At 44.2% G+C, this 16372-nt stretch overlaps 2 protein-coding genes across 5 annotated transcripts in view; one reads left to right on the top strand and one right to left on the bottom strand.

The window, feature by feature from the left end:
- Positions 1-2480, bottom strand: part of snx3 (sorting nexin 3) — a 33533-nt gene extending 31053 nt beyond the window's left edge. Inside the window, exon 1 of the mRNA XM_076272532.1 lies at positions 2165-2480. Coding sequence (XP_076128647.1) covers positions 2165-2326 — 162 coding nt within the window. The 5' untranslated portion in view covers positions 2327-2480. The remainder of the gene's footprint in view (positions 1-2164) is intronic.
- Positions 2481-2989: 509 nt separating this feature from the next.
- afg1lb (AFG1 like ATPase b) overlaps positions 2990-16372 on the top strand; it is a 61394-nt gene continuing 48011 nt past the window's right edge. Inside the window, exons 1-5 of one of the 4 annotated variants that reach the window (XM_076272872.1) lie at positions 2990-3106; positions 3574-3770; positions 6318-6369; positions 6513-6614; positions 6813-6940. In XM_076272872.1, the coding sequence (XP_076128987.1) occupies positions 2995-3106; positions 3574-3770; positions 6318-6369; positions 6513-6614; positions 6813-6940 (591 nt within the window). In that variant the 5' untranslated portion in view covers positions 2990-2994. Of the gene's footprint in view, positions 3107-3573; positions 3870-6317; positions 6370-6512; positions 6615-6812; positions 6941-16372 lie in introns of those variants that run through there. The other 3 variants (XM_076272871.1, XM_076272873.1, XM_076272874.1) reach the window with 3 other exon arrangements.

Genomic DNA, 16372 nt, shown 5'->3' with positions numbered 1-16372 from the left:
CATCAGAGTTTGAAACTAAAGCGCTATGGTAACAGTAACAGATATGACATACCTATCCTGTTAGTTTCATCCAACTAGATGATGAGTGGAAACCATTCAATCCATTAGGCAAAATGATTGCAGTCAGTCCGCTCAAATGACTCAATCAGGCAAGTAGGCAGACCTAACTAACAGGATTCTTGTAAATGCTCATGAGCATTCTTCAGACAAACAAATACAAATATTTAAATATTCTTTCAGTAGGCTAGACTATTTCTATACTTTTTCTGCAGGGCTTTTGTGTGTTTTTTCAGTTTCTTTAGTCTTTTATATGTTGTAAAGCACTACAAGTTGTTTTTAAACGTGCTAGGCTATATTACGAACTGTGAGCAAATGACGTTGCTGTAACTACCGACCGTAGTGTGTGAACTCAGAATAGTTGTGCTGAGCCGCCTGTTCCGAGTCAGACCTAAGGAGCCGCTGCCTGTCACATGACTGGCTGGGTCCTGAAAACTGGACTAATCGCCTAAAAGCACTCGAAGTAGGCCTAAGCTTATGCCTTAAATATGTTCATCTATCTAAAAAACAAAGAACAATTTCCAACCTGCAACTGTCTTTGAGTCAACATTTCATATTTGTTGACAATTTTACACAATGTAATGTAATTTTATGATTGTAGACCTACAAGGCCTCTACAGACTGTACAGGCTTCATGCCTACAAGACCTCTACAGATGGCAGCTTTCCCTAGAAAGTCCCCCCCCCCAAAAAAAAAGACTGAACATATTTGTGTAAAGTGTAAAGAAGTTACAGATTGGGTCATTTTGTTTGCTAGACTGGCCTACTCCGTGACTCATAACTCCCACAAGTGTTACACGCGATGTTTAAGCTAACAGGATTGGTTTCAAGGACATCAGATGTTTGAACACACTCTCTCTGTCTGCCTGCCTGTCTCCCTCTCACTCACACACACACAGAGCTGGAGGGTTGCAAACATGTTTTGAAGGGCAGCGCGTTGCCTCCTCTTATCTCCTGCAATGGCAAACTGCTGCAGCCTTGCTACACCTATACACACACACAAATAAACTTCATTCTCAGGGCTTTCCTAGGCTACTGTATAGATTTAAGGGCTGAGGAAAACCACCTTTCAAAGACCAGAAAACTGTTTTTTGGGTCTGACACAAACAAAGCCAACAACTTATGATTGTTTTAATAGTATTTTGCAATAGTATGGCAGATGTCAACACAACCACTCATCCCTTCGCCACCCGAGCCATCAAACCTTGGCACTGGTCGAGTGGCCTAAACACCACCCGAGCTATCAAACCTTGGCACTGGTCGAGTGGCCTTAACACTTGTGGGTCGCTGGGGTGTGGCTACTGTTTACTACAGACACTTCTGGCTAACGTTAATCAACTAGGCCTATAGCTAACGTTAGTAACTTAGCCTTGATTCATTCATTTCACATCAGTAAAGCAAACACTCTTTGATCGACCTATAATCGTCAAGAGCAGCAAATAAATATCTTACTCGTTCATATATTCAACCTGTCAATATGTCATGGGGAAACAACCTGCCGCTTGACTAGCACAACTTGTAAACAGTCTTGGCTATCAAAGCTAGCTACGAAAATTAGCCTAATGTTACTTCAAGTTGCAAACCTTAACAAGCTAACTGCGTCCACCGAAAACTGAACTGGTTGAAAACGACAACGTCATGTCAAGATAAATGTTTTTACACGTTTAACAAATAATGATAGAATCTAACGTTAATGGCTCTGCCTGACAACGTGTGTTATTTACTGCTTAACTGGATTACCAGACCAACATTTACAAACACAAGTTTACTATAAATAATGTTAGCATAAAGGCTAAAGTCCCTCGTATGAACAGCTAGTTCACAGTTATAGATGCCTATGTTAGTGCCAAATAGTTTGTCATGGTAAGTACTTGAAGATGCAGCTCTGCTCAGTGACATCCAGGTCAAACACCGTGGAATAATTAATTGTGGCGGTGTTGCGGTAACGCAGATTTGCACAACAACCGGCTATACCTTGCATTATAATAGGTTATCTCCTTAGCTAGCTAGCAATAGCATATGCCAAGGTCCAGTAGCCTATTCCTATGTGTGTGCCAGTGACAGGGTAGCATTCGTTAGCAGGATAGCTAACGTCATTTGACTCTCACCTTCAGTCTGATTTCGTATGTTGTGTAACGAGTTCGACCCACGCCGATTGTTTCGGGGTTGGACACATCAATCTCTAGAAAGTTACTTGGAGGTCCGTATGCATCGTTTAGATTCTGGGGCTTGGCAAAAAGCCTCCTCGTATCTGCTATGGCATCAGCCATTCCTACCCCGCTAAGCAGTCTGACAATCCTGTAAGGCAGGCTCACTTCCGATCAGCTGAGGAGCAGCTGAGCTGACACTTCTCACAGCTGGGGAGTGTGCACTGTGCCGTCTCACATTCTAACACCCTCAATTTGTAATATGACTGATGTGAGCTCGGGCTAATCGTGCTTGAACCTCAATATCAATAGGCTCACTTGAGCCAAAACCACAAAATCAATAGGCTCACTTGAGTTATCTTGTGTCATGAGATGCTTCCTCTTTATGGTCGCTCTGTTATTGCTCGATAATTCTGTATTCTTTAACATGTCTTATTAAATGTGAGTAAACTAATCAGTTTTTGCCAGTGAGCAATGACATAGAGGTGTCAATAATGTATTAAATACATCTACACACATGTATTTTATTTTAGTTATTCAATTTTACATTCAACGTCAATAATACTGTTTGTACTACTTAAGACTAACGGACATGAACATAATTTAATCCAGTTAAAATAAAGCAGTCAGGTATGTTGAGGAAGGGAACCGGAGGTAGATCTAACGTTAACCCAAACTTCGAAATGCCTTTCAGAGCCGAACGCTTCTACCGCACTGGCCTGGATATCACTAGGACCTAAGGAATCATTTGAGCGATTATCAACAAAGTTGGTCTGATAATTTGAACCAAGATGGCAGCCTACGCGTTGCCTCTGCCGGCTAGGTGTTTATCACGATATCTATTGAAATGGTCAAGTTTAATGAAAAACAGAAGTTGGTGTTGTAAGGTCTTTGTTGTTAGAGGTGAGTGTTGGAATTAAGAGGAAGAAGCCGTTGTCAACATAGCCCAACTGTATTACAACTGCCCTTGATTGTAGCGTTAGCACGCTGACACGTTAGCATAACGTTAGACAGCAGAACAGCATGACAGTCACATAACGTTAACAGAAATGTAAAAGATACCTTGTAAGTCCGGTGAAGGAATTTAAAGCATTAACTTACGAAGCAAATGCCTTTGCATGCATTAGCGTATGTTTGGGGGAAGTTTATTGTATGGTATGATATTCAATTCGTAATTGTTTACATGTTTATTATGGGACAACCATGGTTGTCAATTCCCCTTATAACCACACATAAGCTCAAATGATGTGTAATTAACATGTTATGATATGTAATAGGCTAGATCATGTTGATACCAATGACTTGATTGTCCAAATTAGAACAGAAGTCATGTAATGCATCCAGAATGAATGTCTTGTTGTCCTCTGTAGGTTGTGCAACAAGGGCTGATGATACATCAGTACCCACCAATCCTGCCGCACAGAAATCTAGCGTCCTTCTGGACTACTATGACAGTATGGTTGGGCACGGCTCACTTCAAGAGGACAGACACCAGAAATCCGTCCTTCTTCAGTTAGACCAGTTACAGAGAGTTTTGAGGGCATACGACAATACTCAACTACTTAAGGTGAGAGACAGGGACATTAAGGTAGGCCTAAATCGACAAAGATATGTTGAAGAAACAACTGGCACAGAGCACAAAACTGAAGACACAGAAGCCGAGCAGGTATGGGAATCAGTCACACTGACTATGATTGGCTCGACTTGCAGAGCTAATGCTACACCGAGAAAACAATTATGCGAGGAATGTGAGGCTTGCCATTGTTTGGCAATTCTGTTTACACATGCCAAAATCCCATTTTGTTTTAGCAAAAAGTTTTAACAGATAAATAAACAAGCCACAACTGCCTACAAAACTGTGTTGATCAATTAAAACACTGCTACAGGTTTTTTTTTTTCAGAGACCACAAAAATACATGAGCCAAAAATACATGAACATTTGGGACATAGGAAGTTAGACAGACAGAGGAGCACCCAGTGTCACCAAGTGTCATTACTTTCACAAGGGAGCCGCCCATAAACAAGGCTGGCACGGATCTGATGATGTGAGTGGGCGGATGGGGTTGTGGGGTCCGCCGTCACAAAGCTTTGTCTGTGGTGTGCCCTCACCTCCTAGGGCTGCGGTTTGTTTGTTTGTTTTAATAGGTCATAGAGAGGCTTTTTGGGGAGGGGAAGAGGGAGAGGGATGGGACGGGGTGGGAGGGTTGTCTCAGACACACACACACACACACACCACCCACCACCCAACAGGACCTTTGGATTGAGGGGCGGTCCCTGGCCCCCCTGCTGTGCACAGAAATGGGGGACCCCCTCTCCACCCACCCTGTCCCAAACTCCCACCCTTCCACGACTGCTCTCTCCACGTTAATGAGGGGGTCACCATTGTCTGGGACAGTGTTTTTGTTTCACTTTTTAATGCGGGGTAACACACACACACACACACACTCACACTCACACCCACACACGTACAGAGACACAGCAGCTCTTATGCAGTTATGTGAGCTTGAATTGGGTCACACCGTAGCGTTGGGAGAGAGAGAGAGCGCTTGCGCTTGGCTCCCTACACCATAGCCTTTGTCTGTGGGAGAAGGGACTCTCTCTGGCTTTTTCTGAACCCTGTTTAAGCTCCTCTCTCACCATCCAATGGCTCAGTGGTGCCGTATGTTTAACTTTCACACACCTCAAACGCTCAGTGTTTGAAACCGACCGACAACAACTTGGTCAAGTTAGCATGGATCAAGTTGCCACAAGCACACAAAAAACTGTAAAGTGGTTTAATGCAAACTACCCAGTCGGCTTTATGTATCAGAATATATACGGGACATTCAAGTATTCACAAGCATCACAAGCATCCATCTACAAACACCGTAAAGTAATTTAATCCAGACTATTCTGTCTGTATTATATATCAGAACATGCATCATATGGGTATTCATCTGATTGTTTTTGACTGTTTGTCTGATCACTGATGGTAATGATGGTGCTGATGAAGAATGGGTACAAAATGAAAGTGACGGACTAATAAAAGCTGGTATTCATGTCACTTTTCATTTGGCCCTGGCGCGGACAAACAGAGTCGCCGAGGTCTTGTTTGGCCAAGTGTCAGCATGTGAACTTTTTGCCCCACCGGCCCCGTGGGGGTGGCCCCCTGGCTGTGCGGCCCTCGGGGCTAAAGGCGGCCGTGCCGCCGGACCGCTCTGAGGCCGGGCCCTGTGTTTGGCCAGTCTGCCGTAACGGGCCCGCTGCCACCGCGCAGTCGCCGGCCACGGAGAGTTCTGGAAGTCAGCGAGAAGTCACACGCTGTCATGCCAGAGAGCCACGGCTGGCTGCGCGCGGATTTCTCGCCCCTTTTATTTCTGTCGCCATCTCTTTCTTCCTCCCTTTCTTTCTTTCTCTCTCTCTCTTGTTCAATCTCATTCAGTCCTCATTTTCTCCATCTCTCTGTCTGTCTCTCTCTCTGTCCACAATCTCCCTCTTTCTTTCTTTCATCTCTCTCTCATTCCACTCTATCTTTCTCTCTCCCATCTCTCTCTTTCTCTCCCTCTCTTACTGCACTCTTTTGTCCATCTCGATGGTTCACCACACTCACTCCTTTTCTTTCTTGCCTCTTCCTCCATCTCTCTCTCTGCCACCCTCCGGCCCTGTTGTTGTGGCCCTGAACATGTCTTTGTCCATGGCTATGCGTGCCTGATGAGTTCACCACAGGCCCATGAAGAGCCGAGACAGGGCTTCTCTGAACTGACTCGGAACAGAATGTGACGGTGACACACAGTTTAGGAACAGTACTTTGCCACTCCATGAGTTTATGGTCTGTTGGAGTCTATGAGAGACAACTGCAATTTTGTTATGTTATCTGTTATATGTTATCTGTAGGATGACTGTAAAGTGTTTTAAAAGACAGGTACAATATCGTCATGTTTACGGAACAGGTTGAGTTTCAGGAAGAGTTGCTTTGGGCACTTTGCCAACTTCAGTCCTCTTGTAATTGATGTCCCTGAGCTGCTGGATGTTGGCCAGGTGTTTATGACTCTATTATGAGAACTGAGTGGAATGACTCTTTCTTTTCTCTCCCTCTGCATCTCTCTCTCTCTCTCCTCCATGCGTGGGATTCTAGCTGCTGTCGAGGCCCAAGCCACCCAGGGGCCTCTACGTCCACGGCAATGTAGGTACGTTGCAATTAGTCTCCATGACAACTACTTTTCCCCAAGATGTGATCTTGTAGTTTAACTTCAGAATTCCTTTATATCCAACTCTTTTGTAAGAGTTGTTTAATTTTTGTGTCTTATTCGTTCTTTTGTTTGTAAACCAGGCACTGGGAAGACCATGCTGATGGACATGTTTTACTCTCACGTTCAGAGCAGTCGGAAGAAGAGGGTCCACTTCAATGCGTTCATGCTGGACATCCACAAAAGTCAGTGTACCGGTATTTAAAAGTAAACAGAACAGTAAAAAAGGACAGTAAATAGAACATTTCTGGACAACCTCAAATGTCAGTCTATTTCTATAAAATGGATTTTGGATAAATTGACCTAGTTGTAGTACTTGATTAGAATTAGAGGGGAATACAGCGTTTGGTGTGTGTGTCTGTGTGTGTGTGTTGGACTTGTAGGGATCCATCGGCTGAAACAGTCTCTGCCAAAACGGAGACTCGGCAAGATGACCATGTATGACCCCATTGCGCCAATTGCCCTGGACATCAGTCGGGAGACCTGCCTCTTGTGCTTTGATGAGTTTCAGGTGGGTTTACAGGCTTCTCTCTCTCTCTTTCTCTCTCTCTTTCTCTCTTTCTGTGTGTCTCTCACACACACTCACACACAGTTTGGCAATGCATTTAATTTAGAATTGTTTCTTATCCAACAATGAAATTCACGGGGAACCTTGGTAAGATTTTCAGTAGTTGAGTTTGCGCAGTTGGGAAGGAGAGTGTTGAGATGAGACCTGTGAAACAGTGTGGAGCCACCTAGTGGATAATGTAAACACATACATCAAGACATTTAACATTAGTGTTTATCTTAAAGTAGCAGTATCCCTACAGACAGCCACACACACACCTTCTCCCACAGACACATACACACACACACACACACACACACACTCTCACACACACACACACACACACACACACCCACACACACACACACACACACACACACACATACACATTTCCTCAGAGCTGTCTAAACGTTTACAGTTACAGCTTATTCTTGCAAAGTTGTTGACTTGTTCATTGTTAATCACTGACGTGCATTTCTAAACATTGCTCCATTCTGTCTGTCCTTCTCTTTCTCTTACCCTATCACTCACTCACTCACTTCCTGTCTTCTACTCTTTCTCTTACCCTATCACTCAACTCACTCACTTCCTGTCTTCTACTCTTTCTCGTACCCTATCACTCAACTCACTCACTTCCTGATTCTTCTCTTTCTCTTACCCTGTCACTCACTCACTCACTCACTTCCTGTCTTCTGCTCTTTCTCTCACCCTATCACTCACTCACTCACTCACTTCCTGTCTTCTTCTCTTTCTCTCACCCTATCACTCACTCACTCACTTCCTGCCTTCTACTCTTTCTCTTACCCTATCACTCACTCACTCACTTCCTGCCTTCTACTCTTTCTGTTACCCTATCACTCACTCACTCACTTCCCTTCTTCTAGTCTTTCTCTCACCCTATCACTTACTCACTCACTTCCTGTCTTCTCTCATTCAACCTGCTGCTTGATCCCAGCATAAAGGCAACATAGTGTCGGTTTTGTTTATTCTGTTGTATTTTATTTATGGTGTAGAAGTGAAATCTTTGGTGCGCAGACCAGCTTTACTTTCATGTGCTCGTTGTGTAAGTGTGTGGGTTTGTTTCTGGACGTTGCCAGTGGTGATATAACAAACACACACACACACACACACACACACACACACACACAAAACATGTGTTATGCAAAGGTAAGGATTGACACCAATCAGAGTCACTGGCCACTCAGGTATGCACATGAGCTTTGTGAGGAGTGCACACACACACACACACACACACACACACACACACACACACACACACACACACACACACACACACACACACACTTCCTTAAGAGAGTGGTAGCGTGGTGCTATAAGAGGGAGCGGGTCATCCTCATCTCTCTCTCATGCTAATGACATTTCTCCATTCTCCGCATTAGCGCTTCGTCATTATCAGTAATTTGGAGCCTTCCCCCTTTTTGTCCTCGGCGCTCTCTTAATGAATGGCCAGGCATTGAGACAAGGAGCGAGGGAGCGCAAGGAGAGCCGAGCGGAGAGTGAGAGAGCGGGGGAGGAAAGGAGATAGAAAACAAACGTCTTGGCGGCCATTGTCTAGAACCCTCAGCTAGTTGTCAGCTCAAATTGCCGATCGGTGTGGGGATGTGGAAGTAAAAAGGAGGTTTTTTTTCTCTTTGTGTGTGTGTGTGTGTGTGTGTGTGTGTGTGTGTGTGTGTGTGTGTTGGGGTGTGATGGGGGGGATCAAAAGATCTTAATTTGGCACCGGCGAAGCATTGGACAAAAGTGACTGCTTTTCTGCCGGCGTAATTGGATGCTCATTTAAATATCTGCAGCTGTTTGTTTGCGCTGCCGTTCACAACAAGTGCTGCAACTAAGCGGATCCCCCCTCTCCCTCTCTCTCTCTCTCTCTCTCTTTCTCATTCTCTCTCTCTCTCGCTCAATCCCGCAATCAGTACACTCGGTGTGCAAGTGCGTGTGTGTGCGCGAGTGCGTTAGTGCCTGCATGAAAAACAAATACAGGTTTGGATGAAAAGGTCATAATTAACCGACTCCTTTTGAAACCTGTATGGGTGGAGGAGAAAGGTGGTGCAGCTAGAAGAAGCGTCGTCCGCCTTTCAGACCCCCACGCCTGGGCCTTTGTTTTTACCCCGGTGGGGTGGGCTGGGGTGGGGGGCCCTAGAGCTAATGGATGGTGGATGGGGGTCCGTGGGCCTTGCAGGGTGAAATGGAGGATACTTCAAGCGAAGAAAAACACCATATGTTCAGGGTATGGCACACGTAAGTGCCTTCTCAGCCTAGCGCTCGCACGCACGCGTATGTGTGTGTTAGTGTGTTTAATCGTGTGAAGGAGTGGAGTGGCACTAACACACACAAACTAACCTCATCTCTACCCCCCTCTCTTTCTCTCTGTCTCGTACATACACACACACACACACACTCTCACACACACACACACACACACACACACACACACACATACAGTGGCCATTTGAACTTTTGACGTTGCTCAGTTGCACAGAGCAGTAAGTACTCTGGAGATCTCTATTCAGAGGTGTATATATTAATGTGAAGGCTGAGAGCTTGCTGCGCACTGAAAGGTCCACTTATCAAATTTTTACTTACTCCAAGGTCCAGAAGATTTTTTAGGTAAGCTACAGAACTCCAAAAAGAGCCGGTAAATCTCAAACTACAAATCAATTTGGTATTCATGGAAGAAGTGACACCTTTTTTCTGCCACGGGCCATGCAGAACTGTGTAGCTGTATATGATCTCCATGCATTCAGCAGGAGGACCAGGCAGAAGCCTACTAGGAAGTGTCTGTAGCAGGAGGACCAGGCAAAAAGCTAGGAAGTGTCTGTAGCAGGAGGACCAGGCAAAAGCCTACTAGGAAGTGCCTGTAGCAGGAGGACCAGGCAAAAAGCTAGGAAGTGTCTGTAGCAGGAGGACCAGGCAAAAGCCTACTAGGAAGTGTCTGTAGCAGGAGGACCAGGCACAAGCCTACTAGTCTGAGGACAAGAAAGGGTGCATTCGATCAGGAGGATCAGAGGGTCAAAATAATAGCAGCCAAAGAGAATATCGTTGGTAACAGCACAGTGACGTAACATAGAAACTCTCTGGCAGCTTGTGATTAATGCGATTTAAACAAAATAACACGTTATGCTCGGTCCTGAGTCTCATCTCGATTGAAGCATTTAACGCTGCCAGCCAGGCCTATTTCCCCGACTCCGACTCGGTCTTAAACTCGGTTTTCACAATCAACGTTTTTCTTTTCTTGCTGTTGGCTAGTTTTGAGCAAGCCATTTTTACACTTTCTGAAGAAGAAAATGTCAATCGTTCAGTTTGAATGCCTACGTCTGTACAGCTCGCAGACAATCATGAGAAATGACCATCCACCCGAGTGCTAGACAGCTAGCGCATGCCACCAGTAGCCTGACATTGCTGGGATTGACCCAGCTCTCCACCTAACAGAAGAAGATGAGTAGAACTAAAAAACAGCTGCGCGGAATCACAAAATCGTCTGCAGAAAATGTTGTGTAGGTTGGTAGGTTGAGTAAATCAGCATAGCGATAAGGTGACGGTCCGTATTAAATGATGTTTGTGTCCGGATGCGGACCGGAGTCCGCCTATTGAGTACCCCTACAGGCAGAGATGTAGAGGGAAAACCCTAAGAAAGTGGAAACTGTAGATGGATGGATGGATGGAAAGATAGACACATGCACAGAGAGAGAGAGAGAGATGGAAAGAGAAAGAGGTTGAGAGGGATGGATGAATAGATACATAGATAGACACATGCAGAGAGAAAGAGAGAGAGAGAGAGAGAGATGGAAAAAGATTACATTAATACACAGGATTAGATGTTAAAAATCCCTTGTGCCAAAATCCAAGGTAAAAACTCATTCGGAAGCCCCTACTAAAGTTAACTTTAAAAAGCACGCTACCCACAAATTCGCCAACAAATGGTCACAAACACAAGACAAATGGCCCATCCAACAGCAGTATATAGTATGCGGCATGTCATTGGGGTTATCAAGTGGGCACCCTCATATAAGTATAAGTATACTTTTTTGATCCCGTGAGGGAAATTTGGTCTCTGCATTTAACCCAATCGGTGAATTAGTGAAACACAAACAGCACACAGTGAACACACAGTGAGGTGAAGCACACACTAATCCCAACGCAGTGAGCTGCCTGCTACAACGGCGGGGCTCGGGGAGTAGTGAGGGGTTAGGTGCCTTGCTCAAGGGCACTTCAGCCGCGGCCCACTGGTCGGGGCTCGAACCGGCAACCCTCCGGTTACAAGTCCAGAGTGCTAACCAGTGGGCCACGGCTGCCCCAATGTCTCATTCACCGATGTTTCGTTAAGTTAGGCCCACGACACCTCATGAAGGCTTAAAGGAATTATCCGGAGTAAAATGCACTTTAGATCGATTTCCGGATGATTGGGGGTACACACGTTGAGTTGACATCAAAATTATGTCATTCGGATATGTTTTGAGAAAGTTTGATTGTACCGTTTTCAGTCACAACTCGTAGCCTGGAAGTGAGCGGGGCATTTCAATTGCGCCGCTACAAAACGCTATTTCTATACCTCTTCTACAGTTCCAAACAACATAACACTTACGTGGTAGTGAGTAGAGGGTCCCTAAAGCCAAACCGAAGTATCCCGAGGTCTTTATGTGGTCGAATAGAGAGTCCAGAATGAATTTCATCAAGCCAGTACCTTTCCGGGAATGTTGCCATCTTTGACGCCACCTTGAGGGGAAAGTCCGTAGGAGTCTTATTGCTGTGTAACACGCTCTGGAAATTCACAATTTCGTCGCCGTTTAAAAAAAAAAAAACATAGTCCAGTCCATACAACTTCATTTCAATTTCGAAAGAAATACTGGACTATTTTTTTTTTTTTTTTTTTAAAACGGCGACGAAATTGTGAATTTCCAGAGCGTGTTACAACACACTCAGCAATAAGACTCCTATGGACTTTCCCCTCAAAGTGGCGTCAAAGATAGGTTGGTCCGTCCTGTTGATGCGGACTGAACCATAACCATAAAAAACCTTAGCCAACCACTATCAGCCTAGGCACAGTCCATCACAAACACAAAACAAATGAGCCAGTTAGCTTACCTTAGCTTGCGCCCCAGGAAGGGTAACTTCTCCTTACCCACAACCATTCGCTTGCTCGTTCTGCTGCTAAGGACATGTTACTTACCACCTGCCTTAGACTTCGACCACAAATGCCCAATTCAGACAGCAAGCCAATACAGATCTGGCCACAAACCCACGTACACCGATTTCAATAGGCCTTAATCGTGCACTCCAACCTAGTGATGGGACACTTGACACTGAGGCACCGAAGCTTGTATTACTCCCGTGAAGCAAATTGTTTCGACACAGTGTGTTGGAGCTTGTATCAAATTGGAATAAGCACGTGACTGGTGACGTCCGAAGCTTCAAACGTCACTGAAGGGATTCGAAAGTTTGCTGCTGCGCTGATACCCACTGCTGTAATTTAACAAAACCTGTGTTACGTGTCTTAGTTACTCAGCAATCATTGTTGCTGAAGAACTTTTTAAAATTTTGAAGTCAAATTTCAAATATTTTTTGTTATTGCATAAGCCTAATAAAAAATCCTCGTAAAGTGACTAACGGGGATTGAACCCACGTCGCCAGATCTATCGTCCTCATCGTTACCTCTACTCTATCGTAGGCATACGGCAAGAATGGATGTTCATGAACTATTTATTTATAACAACGGCCTGTTTAGTTCTAAAACACACTACCTAAATAATGCCTCTTGGTTATGAGTAGGCTATGACAGTTTATTGGATAAGGCCTAGGTACACTTTATTTATTTAAAGTAAATTGATATTGCCACATAGCAGACGGCTGCATTTCTTGCTGCAGTTTGTTAAAACTAACTGAACACACGTAAATTCAAACGTTGAACACACTAGGCTATATTCAAACATTATACCCTAGTTCTAATTAATTTATTTAATTTTCAGTCATTTCATGCCATGTGTCCATTCTGTCCCTCATGTTGTAAGCTTTGTTCGGGTGTGTCGAATTTATAGCCGCTGTCATTGTCTCAATAATATTTGTATATGCGCAGAGGGGGATCCACAAATATGTTTGTGTTATGAGTCCCATAGAACAACACTGTCATCTACGGGATTAGAAAGTGTCAGCAGGCTACTTGTGGATCTGAGTGGCTGCTCTGCCGCAAAGTTTGTCTCAAAAATACGTGATCCACAAATGCTGATCCACAAATGCGAAAACCAAAACTGTGTGTGCTGGTGAACCACAAATGCAAAATTAGATTTCACAAAGGCAATTTTCAATTTTACAAATGCCATTTCATTTACAAATACACATCTACAAATGATTTTTTTTATTTGTGGATATCAAAACACAAATGCAAGTCAAGAAATATTTGTCGATGTCGCCATCTACTAGATTGCGATTTCTGTGTGCCGGTGAATTAAAGTAGGCCTATTTACGTGTGGATTTGTGTGACTTTCATGTGAAGAACGTCTCAAAAACACGTAACTTTGGAAAGCGAAGAATGCGTGTGCTGGTGATCCACAAATGCAAAATCACATTTCACAAATGAAATTTTTGGTTTTACAAATGGCATTTTATTTACAAATGCACATCTATATATTTGTAAAAATCAATATACGAGTTACAAATATGATTTTTTTAATTGTAGATATCAAAACACACATGCAAATCAAGAAATATTTGTGGATCCCCCTCTGCGCATATACAAATATTATTGAAACAAATTTATCTCCATAGATGTCAGTGTGTTGTCTTCGATGCTTTGATGCTTCGGATCATTTTGCGATACAATCAGGAAGAAGCTTCAAAAGCTTCACAAGGCTTAGTTCGCCCATCACTACTCCAACCTCGCTTGGCTGCCTCCTCTGCTATTTCAGTGTATTTCGCTCTCTTCAGCTCATTGGCCTCTTCCACTCCCAAGGAACAGTGAGTTCAATTAAGTAAACTATCTTCTCTGAATCCGACCATAGAATTACGTCAGGTCGTAGTTTAGTACTCACTATATGTGGAGGTACCGCCATCTGCTGGCCAAGATCAACCTTCATTTCTAAGCCTGCTCCATTTTCCAGCTGGCCGGTTTTACACCTGGCCTTCGCGGAACAAGGTTTATCCCCCTGACGTACAAAGTTAGTTTGCCTTACCCCTTTACTAGCTGCTAATGAATTGACTTCTCTCCTTTTATCCTCTATTGCCGCTGCCACACATTTCAATACCTGGTTATGACGCCACGTATACCGCCCCTGGGTGAGACTTACCTTGCACCCTGATAGGATATGGTGGAGACTGCCCACAAACGAGCAAAGTATGCATTTATCATCCTCACCAAACCATTGACTTAAATTCTTGGGAGATGGGAGCACATCATATGTAGCACCTAACATAAATCTGATCCTACCAGCTTCCATGCCCCATAGATCTTTCCATTTAATCCGTCTTTGTTCCACTCCTTCCCAGTTCACCCACTGCCCTTGTTTTGCCTGTGACACTGCCTTAGTACATCTTACAGCCTCCTCCTGTCTATGCATTTCCTCCACTACCATTTTCCTCTTTTCTCCTGCAGAAGCCTTACTCCACAAGGGTTTACTTACGCCCACCCCTAGACCCCCCGCCCGTGCTGCACATGGCCCATTATATCCCTATTCCTCAATGCTGATTGAGCTTGCTTAACTGCCTGTTCTGGGTTCCACTTCCTCCCTGCATTAACTGTGGGTGCAACTTTCCTCACCACTGGGTCCTTGGACTGAGAAAGAGTAATTTCCAATCTAGCCTTAGCACACTTAAATTCCTCTGTCAGACTAGATATTGGCAACTCTACAATGCCCTTCCCATACAAGGCTACACTGCTTAAGCAGCGTGGGACTCAAAGCCATTTTCTGACAAAGGAGTTGATCATTTTTTCTAACCTCTCTACCTTTGACAGAGGAACTTCATAAACTGTCAATGGCCACATTAGCCGAGGCAATAAACCACACTGCAAACATCACAGCTTAAGCTTACCTGGCAGCCCTGACTTGTCAATTTTTGAAATACCTTGCCTAGTGACCTGTCTCAAGTCTTCAACCTGTGATTTATCACAAAGCTTGCATCATACCACCTTCCCAGACTCTTCACTGGTTTCTCCAGAACTGTGGGAATCACCTCTTTATTTATAGCAAACTTCTTATCTATTACCTTCCCTTTAACAATTGAGAGACTCTTAGACTTACTTGGCTTCACCTTCATTCTGGCCGATAACCTGATAAAGCATTAGCGAAACGCGTTGTTCACTAAAAATTAAAAATAAACCAGCAAAGAAAATCCCACCAGTGTGCGGTGATCCTTCATTTTCCTTTTAATCTATTGACGACTGCACCTCACCAGCACCTGGAAGGCTGTGCACAAGAACTTTATCATGTTTATTATCCAGCAACCTATTGGTGCATGGAACGGTTGACGTCAAGATTGTCATGTCGTCCATGAAAGCCCTAATCGGGGGGAGGCGTGGCCCTCCCTGCAACTTCTCCCCACTCACTACCCATTTTGAGGCCCTAATGATGACCTCCATTGCCATTGTAAAAGCAAGTGGGGAGATGGTACATCCCGCCATGATTCCTATCTCGAGTTGTTGCCACCCTGTGGTGTAATCAGCTGTAGTAAAACATAATTGAATATCCAGAAAGTATGCTTTTTCTAGGCTTTTAATGCTACCTGGGATTCTGAAATAATCAAAGGCCTCCCACAACAGACTATGCGGCACTGACCCAAAAGCATTAGCCAAATCCAAGAACACAACGTGCAGGTCTCTCTTCTCACGTTTTGCTAATTGAATTTGGTGCCAAATCATGCTGGTATGCTCTAAGCACCCGGAGAAGCCAGGAATTCCAGCTTTTTGCACCGTGGTATCAATTAGTTTATTCCTTTCAAGGTAATTTGTCAGTCTCCATGCCACCACACTGAAGAAAACCTTCCCTTCAACATTCAGTAGACTAATTTGCCTAAATTGATTAATCTCCACTGCGTCCCTTTCTTTGGGAATTAAAGCCAAGCCTTGGGAATACTCTGCTTTTTCCAAACTATCTTCATTAATTGCCATAAAAATCTTAAAACATCTGGTGCACTCTTATACAACAGGTAGGGCACTCCATTAGGTCCCGGGGCTGAAGAGGCCCTTGCACGTTTTATTACTTCTTGCACCTCTTTCCACCTTGGTGGACTATCGTCGCATTGGCTACTTAATTCACCAATTAGGTGGGATATCAGCGGGAAGTACCATCTCTCTGAACCTCTCCCTATCTTTGTGCACTCCCTCTAAATACTCCTCAAGCTTCTGCTTAGGTTCCAAAAGACTACCACTCTTCTGCATTACGAATAAAGACT

This window comes from Alosa pseudoharengus, unplaced genomic scaffold, assembly GCF_046254945.1.
Source record: "Alosa pseudoharengus isolate Yale_2024_CS ecotype anadromous, Long Island Sound unplaced genomic scaffold, YU_APseudo_1.1 YU_APseudo_1.1_scf_7, whole genome shotgun sequence".
Lineage (NCBI taxonomy): Eukaryota > Metazoa > Chordata > Actinopteri > Clupeiformes > Clupeidae > Alosa > Alosa pseudoharengus.
This window is presented reverse-complemented; position numbering and strand designations above follow the sequence as displayed.